Source organism: Pristiophorus japonicus, chromosome 1 (assembly GCF_044704955.1).
Source record: "Pristiophorus japonicus isolate sPriJap1 chromosome 1, sPriJap1.hap1, whole genome shotgun sequence".
NCBI classification, from domain to species: Eukaryota; Metazoa; Chordata; class Chondrichthyes; family Pristiophoridae; genus Pristiophorus; species Pristiophorus japonicus.
In genome coordinates, this window is record NC_091977.1 from 133,419,792 (window position 1) to 133,439,932 (window position 20,141).

Below are 20,141 nucleotides of genomic sequence, written 5' to 3' on the forward strand. Positions count from 1 at the left end.
AGCATTGCATTTAGCGCTGAGATCAGTGCTGCAATCATGTAAATGAGCAGGCAGCAGGAATTTTGTTGGACGATGCCCACAGCTGTTTTCGGGCCTTATCCAATTTCTTGCCCTATAATACCAGACAAAATGAATTGGCACTTGAAAAAACATGGAACATGGGTTAATAAATGAAACCTAACGTGCTTGTTAAAGGCAAATCATATCTGACAAACTTGATTGAGTTCTTCAATGAAGTAGAGGAAAGGGTTGATGAGGGTAGTGTGGTTGATGTGTTTGTGGGCTTTCAAAAGTCGTTCCCTGAAGTGCCACATGATAGACTTTATAGCAAGATTGAAGCCTCTAGGATTAATAGGGCAGTGGCTGCGTGAATACAGAATTCGCTACAAGACGGAGAGCAGAGAGTAGTGGCGAACTGTTGTTTATCAGACTGGAGGGAAGTCTACGGTGGTGTCCTCCGGGGCTTGATATTAAGGCCACTTCTCTTTTTGATATAGAATAATGACCTGGACTTGGGTATAGGCGACATAATTTCAAGTCTGCTGATGATATAAAACTTGGAAATGTAGTAAATAGTAAGGTGGATAAGACCAGACTTCAGGAGGACATTGGCAAGCTGATGAAATGAAAAGACAAATGGCAGATGAAAGTCAATGCAGAGAAATGTGAACTGATGCACTTTGGAAGGAAGAAATAGGAGAGGCAATAAGTTGTGATGAGGATGCAAAGAGACTTCAATGGGATATAGACAGCCTAACTGAGTGGGCGAGAACATGGCAAATGGAATATAATGTGGATAACTTTGGTTGGAAAAATAGAAAGCAGAGTATTTTTAAAATGTAGATTGGAAAATGCTGGTGTTCAGAGCGACCTGGGTGTCCTTGTACACAAATCACTGAAAGTTAACATGCAGATACAGCAAGCAATTAAGAAAGCAAATGGTATGTTAGAACGTAAGAAATAGGAGCAGGAATAGGCCATTTGGCCCCTTGAGCCTGCTCTGCTATTCGATATCATGACTGATCTGATCCTGGCCTCAACTTCATTATCGTTCACAAATCTGTCTATCGCCACCTTAAACATATTCAATGACCCAACCTCCACAGCTCTTTGAGGTAGAGAATTCCACAGATTCACAACCCTCAGAGAAGAAATTCCTCCTCATCTTCGTTTTAAATGGCAGACCCCTTATTCTGAAACTATGCCCCCTCGTTCTAGATTCCCCCACGAGGGGAAACAACCTCTCTGCATCTATCCGGTTAAGTCCCCTCTGAATCTTATACGTTTCAATAAGATCACCTCTCATTTTTCTAAACTCCAATGCATATAGGCCCAACCTGCTCAACCTTTCTTCACAAGACAAGCCCTTCATAGAAACATAGAAATTTACAGCGCAGGAGGCGGCCATTTCAGCCCATCGTGTCCGCGCCGGCTGGCAAAGAGCCGCACGGCTCTTGGTCAGCAGCCCTAAAGGTTACATATAAACCTATGAACAATGACGGAAAGGCAACGAGCACCCAGCCCAACCAGTCCGCCTCACGCAACTGCGACACCACTTATACTGAAAACATCTACACTCCACCCCAACCGGAGCCATGTGATCTCCTGGAAGAGGCAAAAACCCAGGCCAATTTAGGGAGAAAAAATCTGGGAAAATTCCTCTCCGACCCATCCAGGCGATCGACACCTGGCCGTATTCTATTCCCTGCAGTACTTACCAAGAAAAGGTCAGCCAGTCTAGTCCCAATTACCAGCTCTAGGTCTGTAACCCTGCAGGTTACTGCACTTTAAGTGCCCATCCAACCATCTCTTAAAAGTGGTGAGGGTTTCTGCATCCACCACTCTTGCAGGCAAGCGAGTTCCAGAACCCCACAACCCTCTGCGTGAAGGAGGCCCCCCTCAAATCCCCTCTAAACCTTCCACCAGCCACCTTAAAACTATGCCCCCTCATAATAGATCCCTCCACCAATGGAAATAGACCCTTCCTTACTATCCACCATGTCCAGGCCCCTCAATATTTTGTACATCTCGACGAGGTCTCCTCTCAACCTCCTCTGTTCCAATGAGAACAAACCCAACCTATCCAATCTGTCCTCATAACTAAGATTCTCCATTCCAGGCAGCATCCTCTGCACCCTCTCGAGTGCAATCACGTCCTTCCTATAATACGGCGACCAGAACTGCACGCAATACTCCAGCTGTGGCCTAACCAAAGTATTATACAATTTAAGCATAACCTCTCTGCTCTTATATTCTATGCCTCGGCCAATAAAGGCAAGCATTCGGTATGCCTTCTTAACCACCTTATCCACCTGGCCTGCTACTTTCAGGGATCTATGGACAAGCACTCCAAGGTCCCTTTGTTCATCTACACTGTTAAGTGGCCTACCGCTTAATGTGTATATCTTTTCCTTATTAGCCCTCCTAAAGTGCATCACCTCACATTTCTCTGAATTAAATTCCATTTGCCACTTCTCTGTCCACCTGACCAGTAGATTGATATCCTCCTGCAGTCCATGACTTTCCTCTTCATTATCAACCACACAGCCAATTTTAGTGTCGTCTGCAAACTTCTTAATCATATTCCCTATATTCAAATCTAAATCATTGATATATACCACAAAAAGTAAGGGACCCTGTACTGAGCCCTGCGGAACCCCACTGGAAATATCCTTCCAGTCACAAAAACATCAATCATTACCATTTGCTTCCTACCTCCAAGCCAATTTTGGATCCAACTTGCCACTTTGCCCTGTATCCCATGGGCTTTAACCTTCATGACCAGTCTATCTTCATCTCAGGAATCAAACTAGTGAACCTTCTCTGAACTGCCTCCAGTGCAAATATATCCCTCCTTAAATAAGGAGACTAAAACTGTACACAGTACTCCAGGTTTAGTCTCACCAAGACCCTGTACAATTGGTTATTTTACTTGTGTAGAAATTTTAATTTCTTAAAGCTGGTTATTATGCACAATGTCAATGTATACAGAATAATCATGTTCAAATATAGTATCCAATCGTTTGCAATACGAAGCAAATCAATTGCACAATAAAATTATGGGATTTAAAAAGAACAGAATTCTAAACTTGCGTTTTGAATTTTCAATAAATTGTGATGCCAGCCTTTTTTTTTTAAACACACTTGTATCTCCTTGCACTGGATCTGAAAGGTTGGATGGAGATTTGTCGATGACAAAGTACTATGCTGACATTGCTTCACTTATATTACCTTTTATAAATCAGGTTTTTTTCTTGTTTTTATCCGTTTTTTTCTTGATTTTAAGTGTTGATTTTCAAAGTGAAAATTGTGGGGGACTGCAGGTTTTGAGCTTTTCAAATTAAGCATTTATTGGTGCACATAATAACATTGTACACAGGCATTTAGATCAGCAAATTAAAAACTACTGGTTTCTTATAGTATCTACACTTTCAGACAAGTGAATATTGGAAGATCAGTCCTTAAACCACTTCAGTACACTCGAGCGGGATGTAATATGTTGAAATGTTTAGATGTAATATGTTGAAATTTTTAGATGTAATAGATAATGCATTTTCTGTGACTTAAAAAAAACAAGTTATATTGAAAGAAAAGAAAGAACTTGGATTTGAGTAGTGCGTTTCACAACCTTAGGATTTCTCAAAGAGCATTACAGCCAATGAAGTACTTCTGAAGTGTAGTCACAAGTAACGCGGTTGCCAATTAGTGCACAGCAACCTCCTATAAACAGCAATATGGCAATGACCAGGTAATCTGTTTGTGATATTAGTTGAGGGATAAATATCCACCAGGACACTGGGAAGAACTCCCCTGCTTCTCTTCAAAATAGTGCCATGGGATCTTTTACATCTACCTGAGATACATCACATCCGAAAGACGGCACCTCCCGACTTCCTGGACTGTCAGCCTAGATTTTGTGCTGAAGTCTTTGGAATGGGACTTGAACCCAGAACCTTCTGACTCAGAGATGAGAGCACTACCCACAGATGCCTTCCAATATATCTCAATTTTAAGTATTTCATTTAACCCGTAAATGCTAATAAAACCAGGTGAGGCGTGAGTTTGGGGCTCAGAAGAGGCAAGAGCCCAGGGGCAGCACGGGCCATCCCACAGTGCGATAAGTGTGTGCACGAGGTCCGTGCAGTAGAGCTGGTCTCCAGTCGTCTTGGGTAATCCTTGCCACTGGACCAAGACCTAGCTCTGTCAAGCCCACACACAGGCATCTTCCACCCTTCAAGATGTAGTTTGGAATCTGGAATATTAGGTTCTTCATTGAATCACCTGTGAGCTCATCCCTTTTTGGCGTAGAAGCAAGTCATCCTCGTTTCGAGGGACTGCCTACGATGTACAGTTGCGGCAGGACTTCCCTACTTTTATAGAAACATAGAAAATAGGTGCAGGAGTAGACCATTCGGCCCCTCGAGTCCACACCGCCATTCAATGAGTTCATGGCTGAACATGCAACTTCAGTACCCCATTCCTGCTTTCTCGCCATACCCCTTGATCCCCCTAGTAGTAAGTACTACATCGAACTCCTTTTCGAATATATTTAGTGAATTGGCCTCAACAACCTTTTGTGGTAGAGAATTCCACAGGTTCACCACTCTCTGGGTGAAGAAGTTTCTCCTCATCTAAATGGCTTACCCCTTATCCTTAGACTGTGACCCCTGGTTCTGGACTTCCCCAACATTGGGAACATTCTTCCTGCAACTAACCTGTCTAAACCCATCAGAACTTTAAATGTTTCTATGAGATCCCCTCTCATTCTTCTGAACTCCAGTGAATACAAGCCCAGTTGATCCAGTCTTTCTTGATATGTCCGTCCCGCCATCCCAGGAATCAGTCTGGTGAACCTTCGCTGCACTCCCTCAATAGCAAGAATGTCCTTCCTCAAGTTAGGAGACCAAAACTGTACACAATACTCCAGGTGTGGCCTCACCAAGGCCCTGTACAATTGTAGTAACACCTCCCTGCCCCTGTACTCAAATCCCCTCGCTATGAAGGCCAACATGTCATTTGCTTTCTTAACCGCCTGCTCTACCTACATGCCAACCTTCAATGACTGATGTACCATGACACCCAGGTCTCGTTGCATCTCCACTTTTCCTAATCTGTCACCATTCAGATAATAGTCTGTCTCTCTGTTTTTACCACCAAAGTGGATAACCTCACATTTATTCACATTATACTTCATCTGCCATGCATTTGCCCACTCACCTAACCTATCCAAGTCACTCTGCAGCCTCATAGCATCCTCCTCGCAGCTCACACTGCCACCCAACTTAGTGTCATGCGCAAATTTGGAGATACTACATTTAATCCCCTCATCTAAATCATTAATGTACAATGTAAACAGCTGGGGTCCCAGCACAGAACCATGCGGTACCCCACTAGTCACTACCTGCCATTCTGAAAAGTACCCATTTACTCCTACTCTTTGCTTCCTGTCTGACAACCAGTTCGCAATCCACGTCAGCACACTACCCCCAATCCCATGTGCTTTAACTTTGCACATTAATCTCTTGTGTGGGACCTTGTCGAAAGCCTTCTGAACGTCGAAATACACCACATCAACTGATTCTCCCTTGTCCACTCTACTGGAAACATCCTCAAAAAATTCCAGAAGATGTGTCAAGCATGATTTCCCTTTCACAAATCCATGCTGACTTGGACCCATCATGTCACCTCTTTCCAAATGCGCTGCTATGACATCCTTAATAATTGATTCCATCATTTTACCCACTACCGATGTCAGGCTGACCGGTCTATAATTCCCTGTTTTCTCTCTCCCTCCTTTTTTAAAAAGTGGTGTTACATTGGCTACCCTCCACTCCATAGGAACTGATCCAGAGTCTATGGAATGTTGGAAAATGACTGTCAATGCATCCGCTATTTCCAAGGCCACCTCCTTAAGTACTCTGGGATGCAGAATATCAGGCCCTGGGGATTTATCGGCCTTCAATCCCATCAATTTCCCCAACACAATTTCCCGACTAATAAGGATTTCCCTCAGTTTCTCCTTCTTACTAGACCCTCTGACCCCTTTTATATCCGGAAGGTTGTTTGTATCCTCCTTAGTGAATAGCGAACCAAAGTACTTGGTCAATTGGTCTGCCATTTCTTTGTTCCCAGTTATGACTTCCCCTGATTCTGACTGCAGGGGACCTACGTTTGTCTTTACTAACCTTTTTCTCTTTACATATCTATCGAAGCTTTTGCAGTCCATCTTAATGTTCCCTGCAAGCTTCCTCTTGTACTCTATTTTCCTTGCCCTAATCAAACTCTTTGTCCTGCTCTGCTGAGTTCTAAATTTCTCCCAGTCCCCGGGTTTGCTGCGATTTCTGGCCAATTTGTATGCCACTTCCTTGGCTTTAATACTATCCCTGATTTCCCTTGATAGCCACGGTTGAGCCACCTTCCCTTTTTTATTTTTACGCCAGACAGGGATGTACAATTGTTGTAGTTCATCCATGCGGTCTCTAAATGTCTGCCATTGCCCATTCACTGTCAACCCCTTAAGTATCATTCGCCAATCTATGCTAGCCAAGTCACGCCTCATACCTTCAAAGTTACCCTTCTTTAAGTTCTGGACCATGGTCTCTGAATTAACTGTTTCATTCTCCATCCTAATGTAGAATTCCACCATATTATGGTCACTTTTTCCCAAAGGGCCTCGCACAACGTGATTGCTAATTAATCCTCTCTCATTACACAACACCCAGTCTAAGATGGCCTCCCACCTAGTTGGTTCCTCGACATATTGGTCTAGAAAACCATCCCTTATGCACTCCAGGAAATCCTCCTCCACCGTATTGCTTCTAGTTTGGTTAGCCCAATCTATATGCATATTAAAGTCACCCATGATAACTGCTGCACCTTTATTGCATGCATCCCTAATTTCCTGTTTGATGCCCTCCCCAGCATCACTACTACTGTTTGGAGGTCTGTACACAACTCCCACTAACGTCTTTTGCCCTTTGGTGTTCTGCAGCTCTACCCATATAGATTCCATATCATCCAAGCTAATGTCCTTCTGACCTATTGTATTAATCTCCTCTTTAACCAGCAATGCTACCCCATCTCCTTTTCTTTTTATTCTATCGTTCCCGAATGTTGAATACCCTTGGATGTTGAGTTCCCAGCCCTGATCATCCTGGAGCCACATCTCTCTAATCCCAATCACATCATATCTGTTAACATCTATTTGCAGTTAATTCATCCACCTTATTACGGATACTCCTTGCATTAAGACACAGAGCCTTCAGGCTCGTCTTTTTAACACACCTTGTCCCTTTAGAATTTTGCTGTAATGTGGCTCTTTTTGTTTTATGCCTTGGGATTCTCTGCCCTCCACTTTTACTATTCTCCTTTCTATCTTTTGTCTCTGTCTCCCTTTTATTTCCTTCTGCCTCCCTGCATAGGTTCCCATCCCACTGCCATATTAGTTTAACTCCTTCCCATCAGCACTCGCAAACACTCCCCCTAGGACATTGGTTCCGGTCCTGCCCAGGTGTAGACCGTCTGGTTTGTATTGGTCCCACCTCCCCCAGAACCGGTTCCAATGCTCCAGGAATTTGAATCCCTCCCTTGTGCACCACTCCTCAACCCACGTATTCATCTGAACTATCCTGCGATTCCTACTCTGACTAGCACGTGGCATTGGTAGCAATCCTGAGATTACTACTTTTGAGATCCTACTTTTTAATTTAGCTCCGAGCTCTCTAAATTCGTCTCGTAGGACCTCATCCCGTTTTTTACCTATATTGTTGGTACCTATGTGTACAACGACAACTGGCTGTTCACTCTCCCTTTTCAGAATGTCCTCCACCCGCTCCGAGACATCCTTGACCCTTGCACCAGGAAGGCAACATACCATCCTGGAGTCTCGGTTGCGGCCGCAGAAACGCGTATCTATTCCCCTTACAATCGAATCCCCCATCACTATCGCTCTCCCACTCTTTTTCCTGCCCTCCTGTGCAGCAGAGCCACCCACAGTGCCATGAACTTGGCTGCTGCTGCCCTCCCCTGATGACTCATCCCCCTCAACAGTACCCAAAGCGGTGTATCTGTTTTGCAGGGGGATGACCCCTGCACTACTTTCCTTGCACTGCTCTTCCTGCTGGTCACCCATTTACTATCTGGCTGAGTACCCTTTACCTGCGGTGTGACCAACTCGCTGTTCATGTCATTCTCAGCATCGTGGATGCTCCAGAGTGAATCCACCCACAGTTCCAGTGCCGCAATGCGGTCCGTCAGGTACTGCAGGCGGATGCACTTCCTGCGTATGTAGTCGTCAGGGACACCGGAAGCGTCCCTGACTTCCCACATAATGCAGGAGGAGCATAACACGTGTCCGAGCTCTCCTGCTATGACGTAACCCTTAGATACACTTAAGTTGGCAACAACATGCTAAATGTTACTTACTGATAAAGAAAAAGAAAAGCTACTCACCAATCACTTACCCCCTTACTGTGACGTCATCTTTTGATTTCTTTCTCCTTCTTTTTTGCCTTCTCCCTATAGCTGCACATGCACGCCTCCTCCGACGCGTTGGGCCTTTTTATAGGCCTCAGCGACGCACCTCCCGACTCTCCATGCACCTGGAACTCCCGAGCCTCCTCCGACGCGTTGGGCCTTTTTATAGGCCTCAGCGATGCACCTCCCGACTCTCTCCACGCACCTGGAACTCCCGAGCCTCCTCCGACGGGTTGGACCTTTTTATAGGCCTCAGCAACGCACCTCCCGACTCTCTCCACGCACCTGGAACTCCCGTTACACTCCATCCCCCTTGCAATAAAGGCCAACATTCAATTTGCCATCCTAATTACTTGCTGTGCTTAAATGCTAACTTTGTGTTTCATGTACAAGGACCTCCCGATCCCTCTGCAATGCAGCATTTTTTAATCTTTCTGCATTTAAATAATAATTTGCTTTTTATTATTTCTGCCAAAGCGGATAACCTCACATTTTCCCACATTATATTCCATCTGCCAATTTTGTGCCCACTCACTTAGCCTGTCTATATCCCTTTGCAGATTCTTTGCATCCTCTTCACAACTTGCTTTCCCACCTACCTTTTTAATCAGCAAATTTGGTTACATTATACTCGGTCCCTTCATCCAAGTCATTAATATAGATTGTAAATAGTTGAGGCCCCAGCACTGATTCTGTCACACCCCACTAGTTACAGTTTGCCAACCTGAAAGTGACCCATTTATCCCGATTCTCTTTTGTCAGTTAACCAATCCTCAATCCATGCCAATATATTACCCCCAATCCCATGGGCTCTTATCTTGTGCAGTAACCTTTTATGTGGCACCTTACTGAATGCCTTCAGGAAATCCAAATACACTACATCTACTGGTTCCCCTTTATCCATTTATGATTTTCTAAATGTCCTGCTACTACTTCCTTAATAATGGACTCCAGCATTTTCCCAATGACAGATGTTAGGCTAACTGGTCTATAGTTTCCTACTTTCGGTCTCCCTCCTTTCTTAAATAGGGGTGTTACATTTGCGGTTTTCCAATCCGCTAGGACCTCTCCAGAATTCAGGGACTTTCATAGATTACAACCAATGCTTCCACTATCTCTGCAGCCACTTCTTTTATGACCCTAGGGTGCAGGCCATCAAGTCCAGGGTACTTGTCCACCTTTAGTCCCATTATTTTAAGTTCCTCCCTCTCTATAACCCCCTTGATTATCTATTATTGGGATGCTTTTAGTGTCTTCTACCGTGAAAACTGATGCAAAATATTTGTTCAAAGTCTCAGCCATTTCAATGTTTCCCATTATTAATTCCCCAGTCTCATCCTCTAGGGGACCTATTTTTACTTTATCTACTCTCTTCCTTTTTATATACTTGTAGAAGCTCTTACTGTCTGAGTTTTTATATTTTTTGCTAGTTTACTCTCAATCTAGCTTCTCTTTTTTTTTTAGTCGTCCTTTGCTGGTTTCTAAAAATTTCCCAATCCTTCGGCCTACCACTAATCTTGGCCATTTTGTATGCCTTTGTTTTCAATTTGATAGCATCCTTTACTTCCTTAGTTAGCCACGGATGGTTTATCCTTCTCAGAGCTTTTCTTTCTCACTGGAATATATCTTTGCTGAGAGTTATGAAATATCTCCTTAAATGTCTGCCACTGCTTATCTACCGTCTTAATCTTTAATCTATTTTCCCAGTTCATTTCAGCCAATTCTATTCTTCATACCTTTGTAATTGCCTTTATTTAAGTTCAGGACACTAGTTTGAGACAAAACTTTCTCACCCTCAAACTGAATTTGAAAGTTTAACATGCTATGATCACTCTTCCCTAGAGGATCCTTTAGTGAGATTAATTAATCCTGTCTCATTACATATTACCAGAACTAAAATAGCTTGCTCCCTGTTTGGTTCCACACCGTATTGTTCTAAGAAACCATCCCAAATACACTATGAATTTTTCCTCAAGTCTACCTTTGGCAACTTGATTTGTCCAATCAATATTAAGATTAAAATCACCCATGATATTGCAATACCTTTCTTACAAGCCTCCATTATTTCTTGATTTATACTCTGTCCTACAGTGTGGCTACTGTTAGGGGGCCTATAGACTACTCCCACTAGTGACTTCTTTCCCTTATTATTTCTTATGTCCACCCAAACTGATTCTACACTTTGATCTTCTGAGCCAATATAATTTCTCACTACTACACTGATCTCATCCTTTATTAATAGAGCTACCCAACCTACTTTTCTTTTCTGCCTATCCTTCCGAAATGTCAAATACTGCATAATATTCAATTCCCAGCCTTGGTCACCTTGCAACCAGGTCTCTGTAATGGCTATCAGGTCATACCCATTTATTTCTATTAGTGCTATCAACTCATCTATCTTGTTACGAATGCTGCATGCATAATTTTGTCATATAATTTTTCTACACTCTGACCCCACTTTCTGATGCACGCTTATGTTTATACACTCTGTCCCTTCCATCACACTGTGGTCATCATTACCCCTATCGCTGTGTATGTGTGTACAAATCAGTTGAAGATTACTACTTTAATTTCTGCAGAAGAAATTGTCAACCAACGCCTCTGAGCAGCAGCGCACGGGAGGAGGCCCATCAAAGGTGCTGGAGATAAGTGACTTGCTTTAGCCTTGCTTGATGGGCACAATCGTGCAACCACCCACGGTGGTGTCGATCCCTTGTCACAGCATGGAAAGTTGTGGTCATGTAATGTCATCTCAAAATATAATGTACTGCGATGTTGGGGTCATGTAATGTAATGCAATGTAATGTCATGCATTTTTATGTATTGTCTGTCAGCCGTATATAGTGTAGTAATGCAGCAGTGGTGATCCTTCAAATAAGACTGTGCTACATGACTGTACTCCTATCACACTGACCCCTTCCCCTATTACTAACCACTGAAATGTTGTTTTGTACTTGCACATGCTGATTCGGATGACATCGAGGTAGCCACCACCTCGACCCCCAGCATTCAACCAGCAACTGCCTTGACCTCTGGTACCCAAAGAGCATCTGCCAAACCCCTCGCCTCAAGCTCCCTCAGACCCCCCCGCCTCGACCTCTGCGAGAGCCCTGCTTCCACCTCCATCACCCAGGGAGACCAAGAACAGGAGGAACGAGAGGAAGAAGGGGCACTGTCTCAGCCAGTTCAACTGAAGATGGGGTGGATGGGCAGGGAGGGGGGGGACGGGGGGGAGGAGGAGGACAGTCCATTGCTTTAACCTTTGCGTCTGCACCTGTGGGCACGAATATCTCTGTATCGGGATCGGAGTTTTATGGCGTTGAAAACAATTCCGAAGAAGCGGGACCAATGCACCCCTAGCGTTCAAGCCGCTATGTTCATCCACGGAGGTTGATGCAGCAAAGAGGGAATGCTGCAAGACAGGGGACCGCTCCATAGGATATGGTTGAACTGTTGAGGATGAACGTCGAGAAAGGTCAAGAGCTCCTCCACGCCATGGCTGCGATAGCTGGGCACATCGTGGGATTTTCAGACTGACATGAGGAGTCTATGTCGAGGCTGATTGCCGTGGTGGAGTGAAACACCGAGTCCTTCAATGCCATGCAGCAATTGATGTACTCAGGATATGGAGCGCAACCCCCGCGTGCCATAGCAGCCAGGCCTTCCACATCCCGAGCTGCTTCTGTGAGTCCAATCACGGTGCCGTCATGGTCTTCCCAACAACGATGTCAACAGCACTCTAGATGCAGTGTTGCACAACATCCTGGTCCCAACGCGAGGTGGGGCAGGGGTGTGGTCAGCGTGGGGATAGTCAAAACGGGAAGGGGTGGGTGAGGGTAAAGGGGAGAGAAAAACGGCAGTGGAAGTGGCTAGAGGGTTGGGTGTTGATCATTTTCGTACATGTTGTTCTTGTTGATGTTTTATATGTTGTTGTTTGATTTAAAATATTAGTGCTCATCGTAAATTGTTAAAAATAATTTAACAACTTTTAAACTGTTGACATTTTTGAAAGTTCTGAAAGTTTTCTAATTATATATAAATCTTTTTATTGAATTTAACCACTCTTGTACAGTGTCTAATTTTTAGAAAATGAAGGGCAACAGTCATGACAGTTCCAAGCAGTGGGCAGAAAAAGTTGGTGTTTGGGGTGGGGGGTGGGGGGTGGGGTGGGTGCTGCCATGGCACACTACTACCTTCTGCTTAAGATTGACTAAGATCAGGCAAGACCTTACTTTTCAGGACGATATTTAGGGCGGGCAGTAAAATGGATCTTAGTGATCAAATTTGTCATTTTTGGGCCTTCTCCGATGGGCGGGCAGTATCGACTACTGCTGGCAGTAAATATCTGCTGAATTTCCCGCCGGAGGGAATGTGGGCGGTAAGTGGGCAGTAATCGATCTTTCCCCTCCCACTCCAAGTTCCTCACCAGCCCAGAGGAGATGTTCTTAACCCTGGCACCGGGCCTCACGCTCTCGGCTGCAGAGGACAGTATCTATCCCCCTAACTATACTGTCCCCTACCACTACTACATTTCTTTTTACTCCCCCAACTTGAATGGCCCCCTGTACCACAGCGTTGTGGTCAATTTGCTCATCCTCCCTGCAGTCCCTGCTCTCGTCCCCACAGGGAGTAAGAACCTCGTACCTGTTGGACAAGAGCAAGGGCCAAGGCTCCTCCAATGCTACCTGCCGGATCCCCATACGCTCCCTGACCACGGACCAAATTTGAATTATTTAACCCAAGGGGTGTGAATGCATGCTGGAACACAGAGTCCAAGGTAACTCTCCCCCTCCCTGATGCATCGCAGTGTCTGAAGCTCGGACTCCAGCTCATCAACACCGAGCCGAAGTTCCTCGAACCGCCAACACTTACTATAGATGTGGTCACCGTGGATCACACTGGTGTCCATCAGTTCCCACATGCTGCAGCTGCAACACATTGCCTGCCCTGCCATCTCTGAGGTGGGTGGGGGGCACACATCCACCTCCATGGCACGAACCTGGTATTTCAGTACTTCCAGGAACGGTGCTTGGGCTCTCGGCCTTTTGGCTAAGAGCAAAAACATTGCCGCAGAGTGATCCTTGAATTGGCCCAAGGTGACCTTTGGCGTTTGTGATCTGACAAAGAATTGGAAAGATTGGCAACGAATAAAAAAAAAAATAAATAAATAAAAATCTCTACTTAATTAGGTTTTCAGTTTTCAAGTTTTGAAATTTCAATTATCTATGCATAGTTTTTAATCTGTAATCACAGCTCGGACTTTAAACCAATGCCCAAGTTTAGAGCGAGAGAGAGCGCGAGAGAGAGCGCGAGAGAGAGCGCGAGCGCGCGAGAGAGAGAGCGCAAGAAATCCTCACCGGCCAATCACTTACCTGCTTTCCTGTGACATCTCACTGTTTTCTTTTTCCCCCTTCACAGGTCCCAGCTAGCTGCTTTTATTCCCCGCTGCTGGTCTGGCACTGCTTTTATCTCCCGGCTGCTGGTCTGTTCTTGTGCTGGTCAGGTTACGGCTTTTATCCCCGGCTGCTGGTCTGCTCTCGCGCTGGTCGGGCGCCGCTTTTATCTCCCGGCTGCTGGTCCCGCTCTCGTGCTAGTCGGACACGGTATTATCTCCTGGCTGCTGGTCCCTTTTTAGAATATGGTGACCAGAATGGTACGCAGCACTCAAAGTGAGGTCTCTATGACCAAGCTTTTGGTCATCTGCCGTCATTTCTTCTTATGTGGTTCGGCATCAAATTTATTTGTTTTGTCTTATAACACTCCTGTGAAGCGCCTTGGGATGTTTTACTACGTTAAAGGCGCTAAATAAATACAAGTTCTTGTTAAACTCAGAAGGAACGTGCTGGGCCTGTGCATGCTCAGAGGGACTGTTGGTTGGCCTTTATTACAAGAGGATTGAGTACAAGAGTAAAAACATCTTACTGCAATTATATAAGGTCCTGGTGAGACACCTGGAGTATTGTGTAGTTTTGGTCTCCTTCCCTAAGAAATGATATACTTGTCATTGAGGGAGTGCAACAAAGGTTCACCAGACTGATTCCTGGGGATGGTGTATTATCCTATAAGGAGAGATCGAGTAGGCTAGGCCTATATTCTCTAGAGTTTAGAAGAACGAGAGGTGATCTCATTGAAACATACAAAATTCTTACAGGGCTAGACAGGGTAGATGCAGGGAGGATGTTTCCCCGGCTGGAGATTCTAGAACCAGGGTTCACACTCTCAGAATAAGGGCTCGACCATTTAGGACTGAGGTGAGGAGAAACTTCTTCACTCAGGGTAGTGAATCTTTGGAATTTTCTATTCCAGAGGGCTGTGGAGGCTCAGTCTGAGTATATTCAAGACAGAGATCGATAGATTTTTGGATATTCAGGGAATCAAGAGATATGGGGAATGTGCAGGAAAGTGCAGTTGAGGTAGATGATCAGCCATGATCTCACTGAATGGTGGAGCAGGCTCAAGGGGCCGAATGGCCTACCCCTGCTCCTAATTCTTATGTTCTTATGTCCCCAATACTTAGTGGACATGCTCATGCAAATTCAATTTTCCCGCTATACGCTATAGCCAGACTTTATGGCGAGCATTACCATCACATACTGAATAGCCATGAAATTAAAACTGATATACTTAAAACAATGAGAAAACGCAAAATAATATAAAACATATCTGTAGGAGTAGACGTCTGACCAAAAGGTGAAAACAATTAAACAGCACTTCAACTTCATTCGTTCATGCAGTCATTCGGCTACTCATCTTAGTCTTGTAAGTTAACCTGTGATCTCACAGAGCAGTCAGAACCTCGGAGGCTCTGTATTTCATTCACATTATGATAGTTTATTTTGCCCGTGTATGTAGCTCATTTGTTTTAATACTGATTGAAAGAGTGAATAAAATAATCACTGAGCAGTGAACACTCCTGTTCTAATGTAATAATAGTGATTAGTGCCAGTCGAGTGGGCTGATTATAGCCTGGTTGAGCGAACTAATGAGTTTCTGTCCAAAACAAACAGGACACTTAAGACTCTAACCGGCAACTTTGAAATTGATGTTAATACAAATGGATAAAAGTTATCACTTTTTGGCCGATACAAGTCACTGTTGTTTTAAAACATGGACATTTTAAGCGATGGGGACTGTAAAAACGAAATGATACCATTTTAAAGGGGATGCAGAAACAGAGACCCGAGACTTCATTTACACAAATCTTTGAAACTGGCAGGACAAGTTGATCAGATTGTTAAAAAGCAAACGGAATCCTTGGCTTTAGCAATAAATGTTGAACAATTTCAGAGTATAACCTCTGGCCATCTTTAGCCCCCTTTCCCTCCCATCTTATTTTTTTTTCTTTCCTCTCTTCCCCCCCCTCCCCCCCCTTGTCTACAATGGCAGCTGGTCATTACTACGCCGTTCACACCCTATCCAGATTAACCTTTTTCTGACTTCTAACATTACCACTTCAATTTGGCCCATCATCCCTTTTGTCTCTCTATTCTCCTGCCTTCCACCCCATCACAGATCTTCCCTTTTGTTCTTTCTTCCTCTTCCCCTTTCAGTGCTTAAGAATGTGCTCTTTTCGAACATTTGGCAGTTCTGACGAAGGGTTGTCGACCCGAAACGTTAACCGTTTTTCTCTCCACAGATGCTGCCTGACCCGCTGAGATTTCCAGCATTCTCTATTTTTATACCAGAGATGAGGGACTTCAGTTACGTGGAGTGACTAGAGAATCTGAGATTGTTCTCCTTAGCACAGAGGAGGTTATGGGGAGATTTAATAGAGGTGAGATTTAATAGGTGTTCAAAATTATGAACGGTTTTAATAGAGTAGATAAGGAGAAATGGTTTCCACTGGAAGGAGGGTGGGTAACCAGTGGGCACAGATTTAAGGTAACTAGCAAAAGAACTGGGGGTGGGGAGGGAGGTGGGGGCAAGATGAGATTTTTTTTTAATGCAGTGAGTTGCTATGGTCTGGAATGCACGGCCTAAAATGGTGGTGGAAGCAGATTCAATAGCAACTTTCAAAAAGGGAATTAGATATATACTTAAAAAGGAAAAAACTGTCTAACTGTGGGAAGAGACCGGGGAGTGAGACTAGTTGGATAGCTCTCAAAGAGTCAGGACAGGCACGATAGGCTGGATGGCCTCCTTGTATACAGTGTGATTTTATGATTCTATGAATCTAGTCATGTCAACTATCAGCAATTCCTGCTGACGGTCAGCATTTTGGCAGCACAATCCATGTCAGAATTTTGCAAACAAAATCAGTGTGGATGAGGCCCCTTTACACTCAACACCGCTAATGGAAGTATTTCCAACCTCTCGATACAGTAAGTAGGATGTCATGTGAAAGCAGGAACTCCCACTTTCAGTATTCAAGTAGCAGCAGAATGAAAAAGAGGTAAAAGGGGAAAAGGGCAGGTGTGAAGAGCAGTGATTTGGGTTGGGAAGGGAGAGCACCAGTGTTTACTGTGGGAGGAAGAAGACTGATACTATTAACTTTAGGAAGCAGGGGAAAAAGAGTGCCTGAAAGGGGAGAGGAGAAATACAGCAGAGTGCCAACTTGAATTGAGTGGCAGGGAAGAGAAGACGAACACTGGCTTGATAGGGGAAAGTGTGGCAGTTGAACTGAGGAGTGGAGGGGGAAATAGGGTGAAGAGTGCCAGTGTGAAGTGCAAAGTTTGAAGAGGAGAGTGTGGCTTAGTGAAAGGGTCTGGAGTTGGATGGGGGCAATGTCACAGAATTTGGTCCAAGGAAGTAGAGTGGCTCTGTGTACCGGGTTACGAGAGCGGGGGTGGGAGGGGGTAGTGACCATGGTATAGTGATTTTTGAGGCAGTTTGTTGAAATTGCAAATATCTTTTTTTTAAATTGAGATTAAAAACCTATTAACTTGTTCCCTTGATGTAAAACGGGCACATAAGCATCCAATATGGCAACCAGGCGTACGCAAGCACATCTCATGACAAAAGTGCCCCCACCGCCATATTGGTAATGGCTCAAGTATAGATATCCAAGGAACAGGCATTTAGCCCCTTTTCATATACCTGTTTCAAGACCTCCTTCCCGATATTGCCTGTTCTGAATGCTGGCAACATTGGCCCTGCTACATTCAGTATAACCAAGTGGACCTGCGACCTTAATGGGACTATTGGAGGCCACCACCAAAAAGGATTTTATTTTTTAAGACAACATTTACCTCAATGTGGAACAGTGCTTCTCCAGATCCACGGCAGGTATGACGACCGTTGCTGGCCCTTTCCCAATTAGCTCCTCCGCTTCCGACGAAGTACAAACATAAAATTTAAATCTCATTCCTGTGCAGCAGGCTTCCTCAGCTCATCGGACTAATTTAAATGACTCCCAAGATCGAGTGTGCCTCGAACCTAAACTGTCTCGGTGCAGCGATTGTTCCCTGTGCCAAGTTTGCGCCGGCAGGCTAGCACTATCCAATTTCACCCCCTTGTCTCTTTTTTTCTGCTGTCTTCACAATCACTAGCAGGATAGATGCAAATCCTGTTCAGAGTTGAGAATGCAATATGTTCTTTACTTTTGGTGCAATACATCATCAACATCATCATAGGCAGTCCCTCGGAATCGAGGAAGACTTGCTGCCACTCTTAACATAAGTCCTTAGGTGGTTGAACAGTCCAATACGAGAGCCACAATCCCTGTCACAGGTGGGACAGATAGTTGTTGAGGGTAAGGGAGGGTGGGACAGATTTGCCGCATGCTCTTTCCGCTGCCTGCACTTGATTTCTGCATGCTCTCGGCGATGAGACTCAAGGTGCTCAGCGCCCTCCCGGATGCACCTAGGGCGGTCTTTGGCCAGGGACTCCCAGGTGTCGGTGGGGATGTTGCACTTTATCAGGGAGGCTTTGAGGGTGTCCTTGTAACGTTTCCTCGGTCCATCTTTGGCTCGTTTGCCATGAAGAAGTTCCGAATAGAGCGCTTGCATTGGGAGTCTCGTGTCTGGCATGCGGACAATGTGGCCTGCCCAGCAGAGCTGATCAAGTGTGGTCAGTGCTTCAATGCTGGGGAGGTTGGCCTGGTCGAGGACGCTAATGTTGGTGCGTCTGTCCTCCCAGGGGATTTGTAGGATCTTGGAGATATCAGTGCAATACATGGGATTACTGACAACATACTTTACCTAGTTAACTATTTTTTTAATTCCAATCAACTCCATGCACACAATGCAAACTAGGCAACGCCAAAAATATATAAAACATAAATATATGAAATACCTATTCGGTCTTCATGCTGCATATCAGATTTCTTGTACAGTTCAGGAAGGGTTTTTGTTGAAGAATTTCCAAACTAGAGAAACACAAAATGGAGAAAAATTATACAGAGGAACATACACCATATGTACCACCTTTCTCCACCCTGCTGCACGAATAAATAATCTTGTACATTATCAGCTATGTGCGATGCCAGCTATCCACAACATATAATTTTGCTTTTACAGGTTCCATTTCAAGTTAGGAGACAGAAACTTTCTGCGGTAATTCGTACTTACTCACCAAGAGTAGCTTGGTAGCACGCATACTGACCGAGGTGGCCGGGTCCTGAAACACATAGCTGCCAGACTGGACCTGTGGCAGGTGGTGAGAGAACCAACACGAGGGAAAAATCTATTTATTGACCTTGTCCTCACCAATCAACCTGTCGCAGATGCAACTGTCCATTACCGCATTGGTAGAAATGACTACTGCATAATCCTTGTGCAGATGAAGTCCTATCTTCACACTGAGGACACGCTCATGTTGCGTGGCACTACCACCGGGATCAATAAGATAGATGCAGAACAGCTTTAGCAGCTCAATCCTGGACATCCTGAATTCTGGAGAGGTCCCAGCAGATTGGAAAACCACAATTGTAAAGCCCCTATTTAAGAAAGGAGGGAGACAGAAAGTAGGAAATTATAGACCAGTTAGCCTAACATCTGCCATTGGGAAAATGCTGGAGTCCATTATTAAGGAAGTAGTAGCAGGACATTTAGAAAATCATAATGCAGTCAAGTAGAGTCAGCATGGTTTTATGAAAGGAAAATCATGTTTGACAAATTTGCTGGAATTCTTTGAGGATGTAACGAGCAGGATGGATAAAGGGGAACCAGTAGATGTCGTGTATTTGGATTTCCAGAAGGTATTCGATAAGGTGACTCATAAGGTTACTGTACAACATAAGAGCTCATGGGGTTCGGGTTAATATATTACATGGATAGAGGATTGGTTAACGAATAGAAAACAGAGAGTTGGGATAAATGAGTCATGTTCAGGTTGGCAAGCTGTAACTCGTGGGGTGCCACAGAGTTCGGTGCTTGGGCCTCAACTCTTTACAATTTATATTAATGACTTGGATGAAGGGACAGAGTGCAATGTAGCCAAATTTGCTGATGATACAAAGATAGGTGGGAAAGCAAGTTGTGAGGAGGACACAAGGAATCTGCAAAGGGATATAGATAGACTAAGTGAGTGGGCAAAAATTTGGGTGATGGAGTATAATGTGGGAAAATGAGAAGTTATCCACTTAGTTAGGAAAAATAAAAAATAAAATTATTTAAATGGGGAGAGATTACAAAATGCAGAAGGATCTAGGGGTCCTTGTACATGAAACACAAAAAGTTAGCATGCAAGTACAGCAAGTAACTGGGAAGGCAAATGAAATGTTGGCC

General features: G+C 44.4%; 1 protein-coding gene across 1 annotated transcript in view; it reads right to left on the reverse strand.

Moving 5' to 3' along the window:
- Positions 1-18,752, reverse strand: part of sncaip (synuclein, alpha interacting protein) — a 114,465-nt gene extending 95,713 nt beyond the window's left edge. Inside the window, exon 1 of the mRNA XM_070862567.1 lies at positions 18,709-18,752. Coding sequence (XP_070718668.1) covers positions 18,709-18,730 — 22 coding nt within the window. The 5' untranslated portion in view covers positions 18,731-18,752. The remainder of the gene's footprint in view (positions 1-18,708) is intronic.
- Between the last annotated feature and the right edge of the window lie 1,389 nt (positions 18,753-20,141).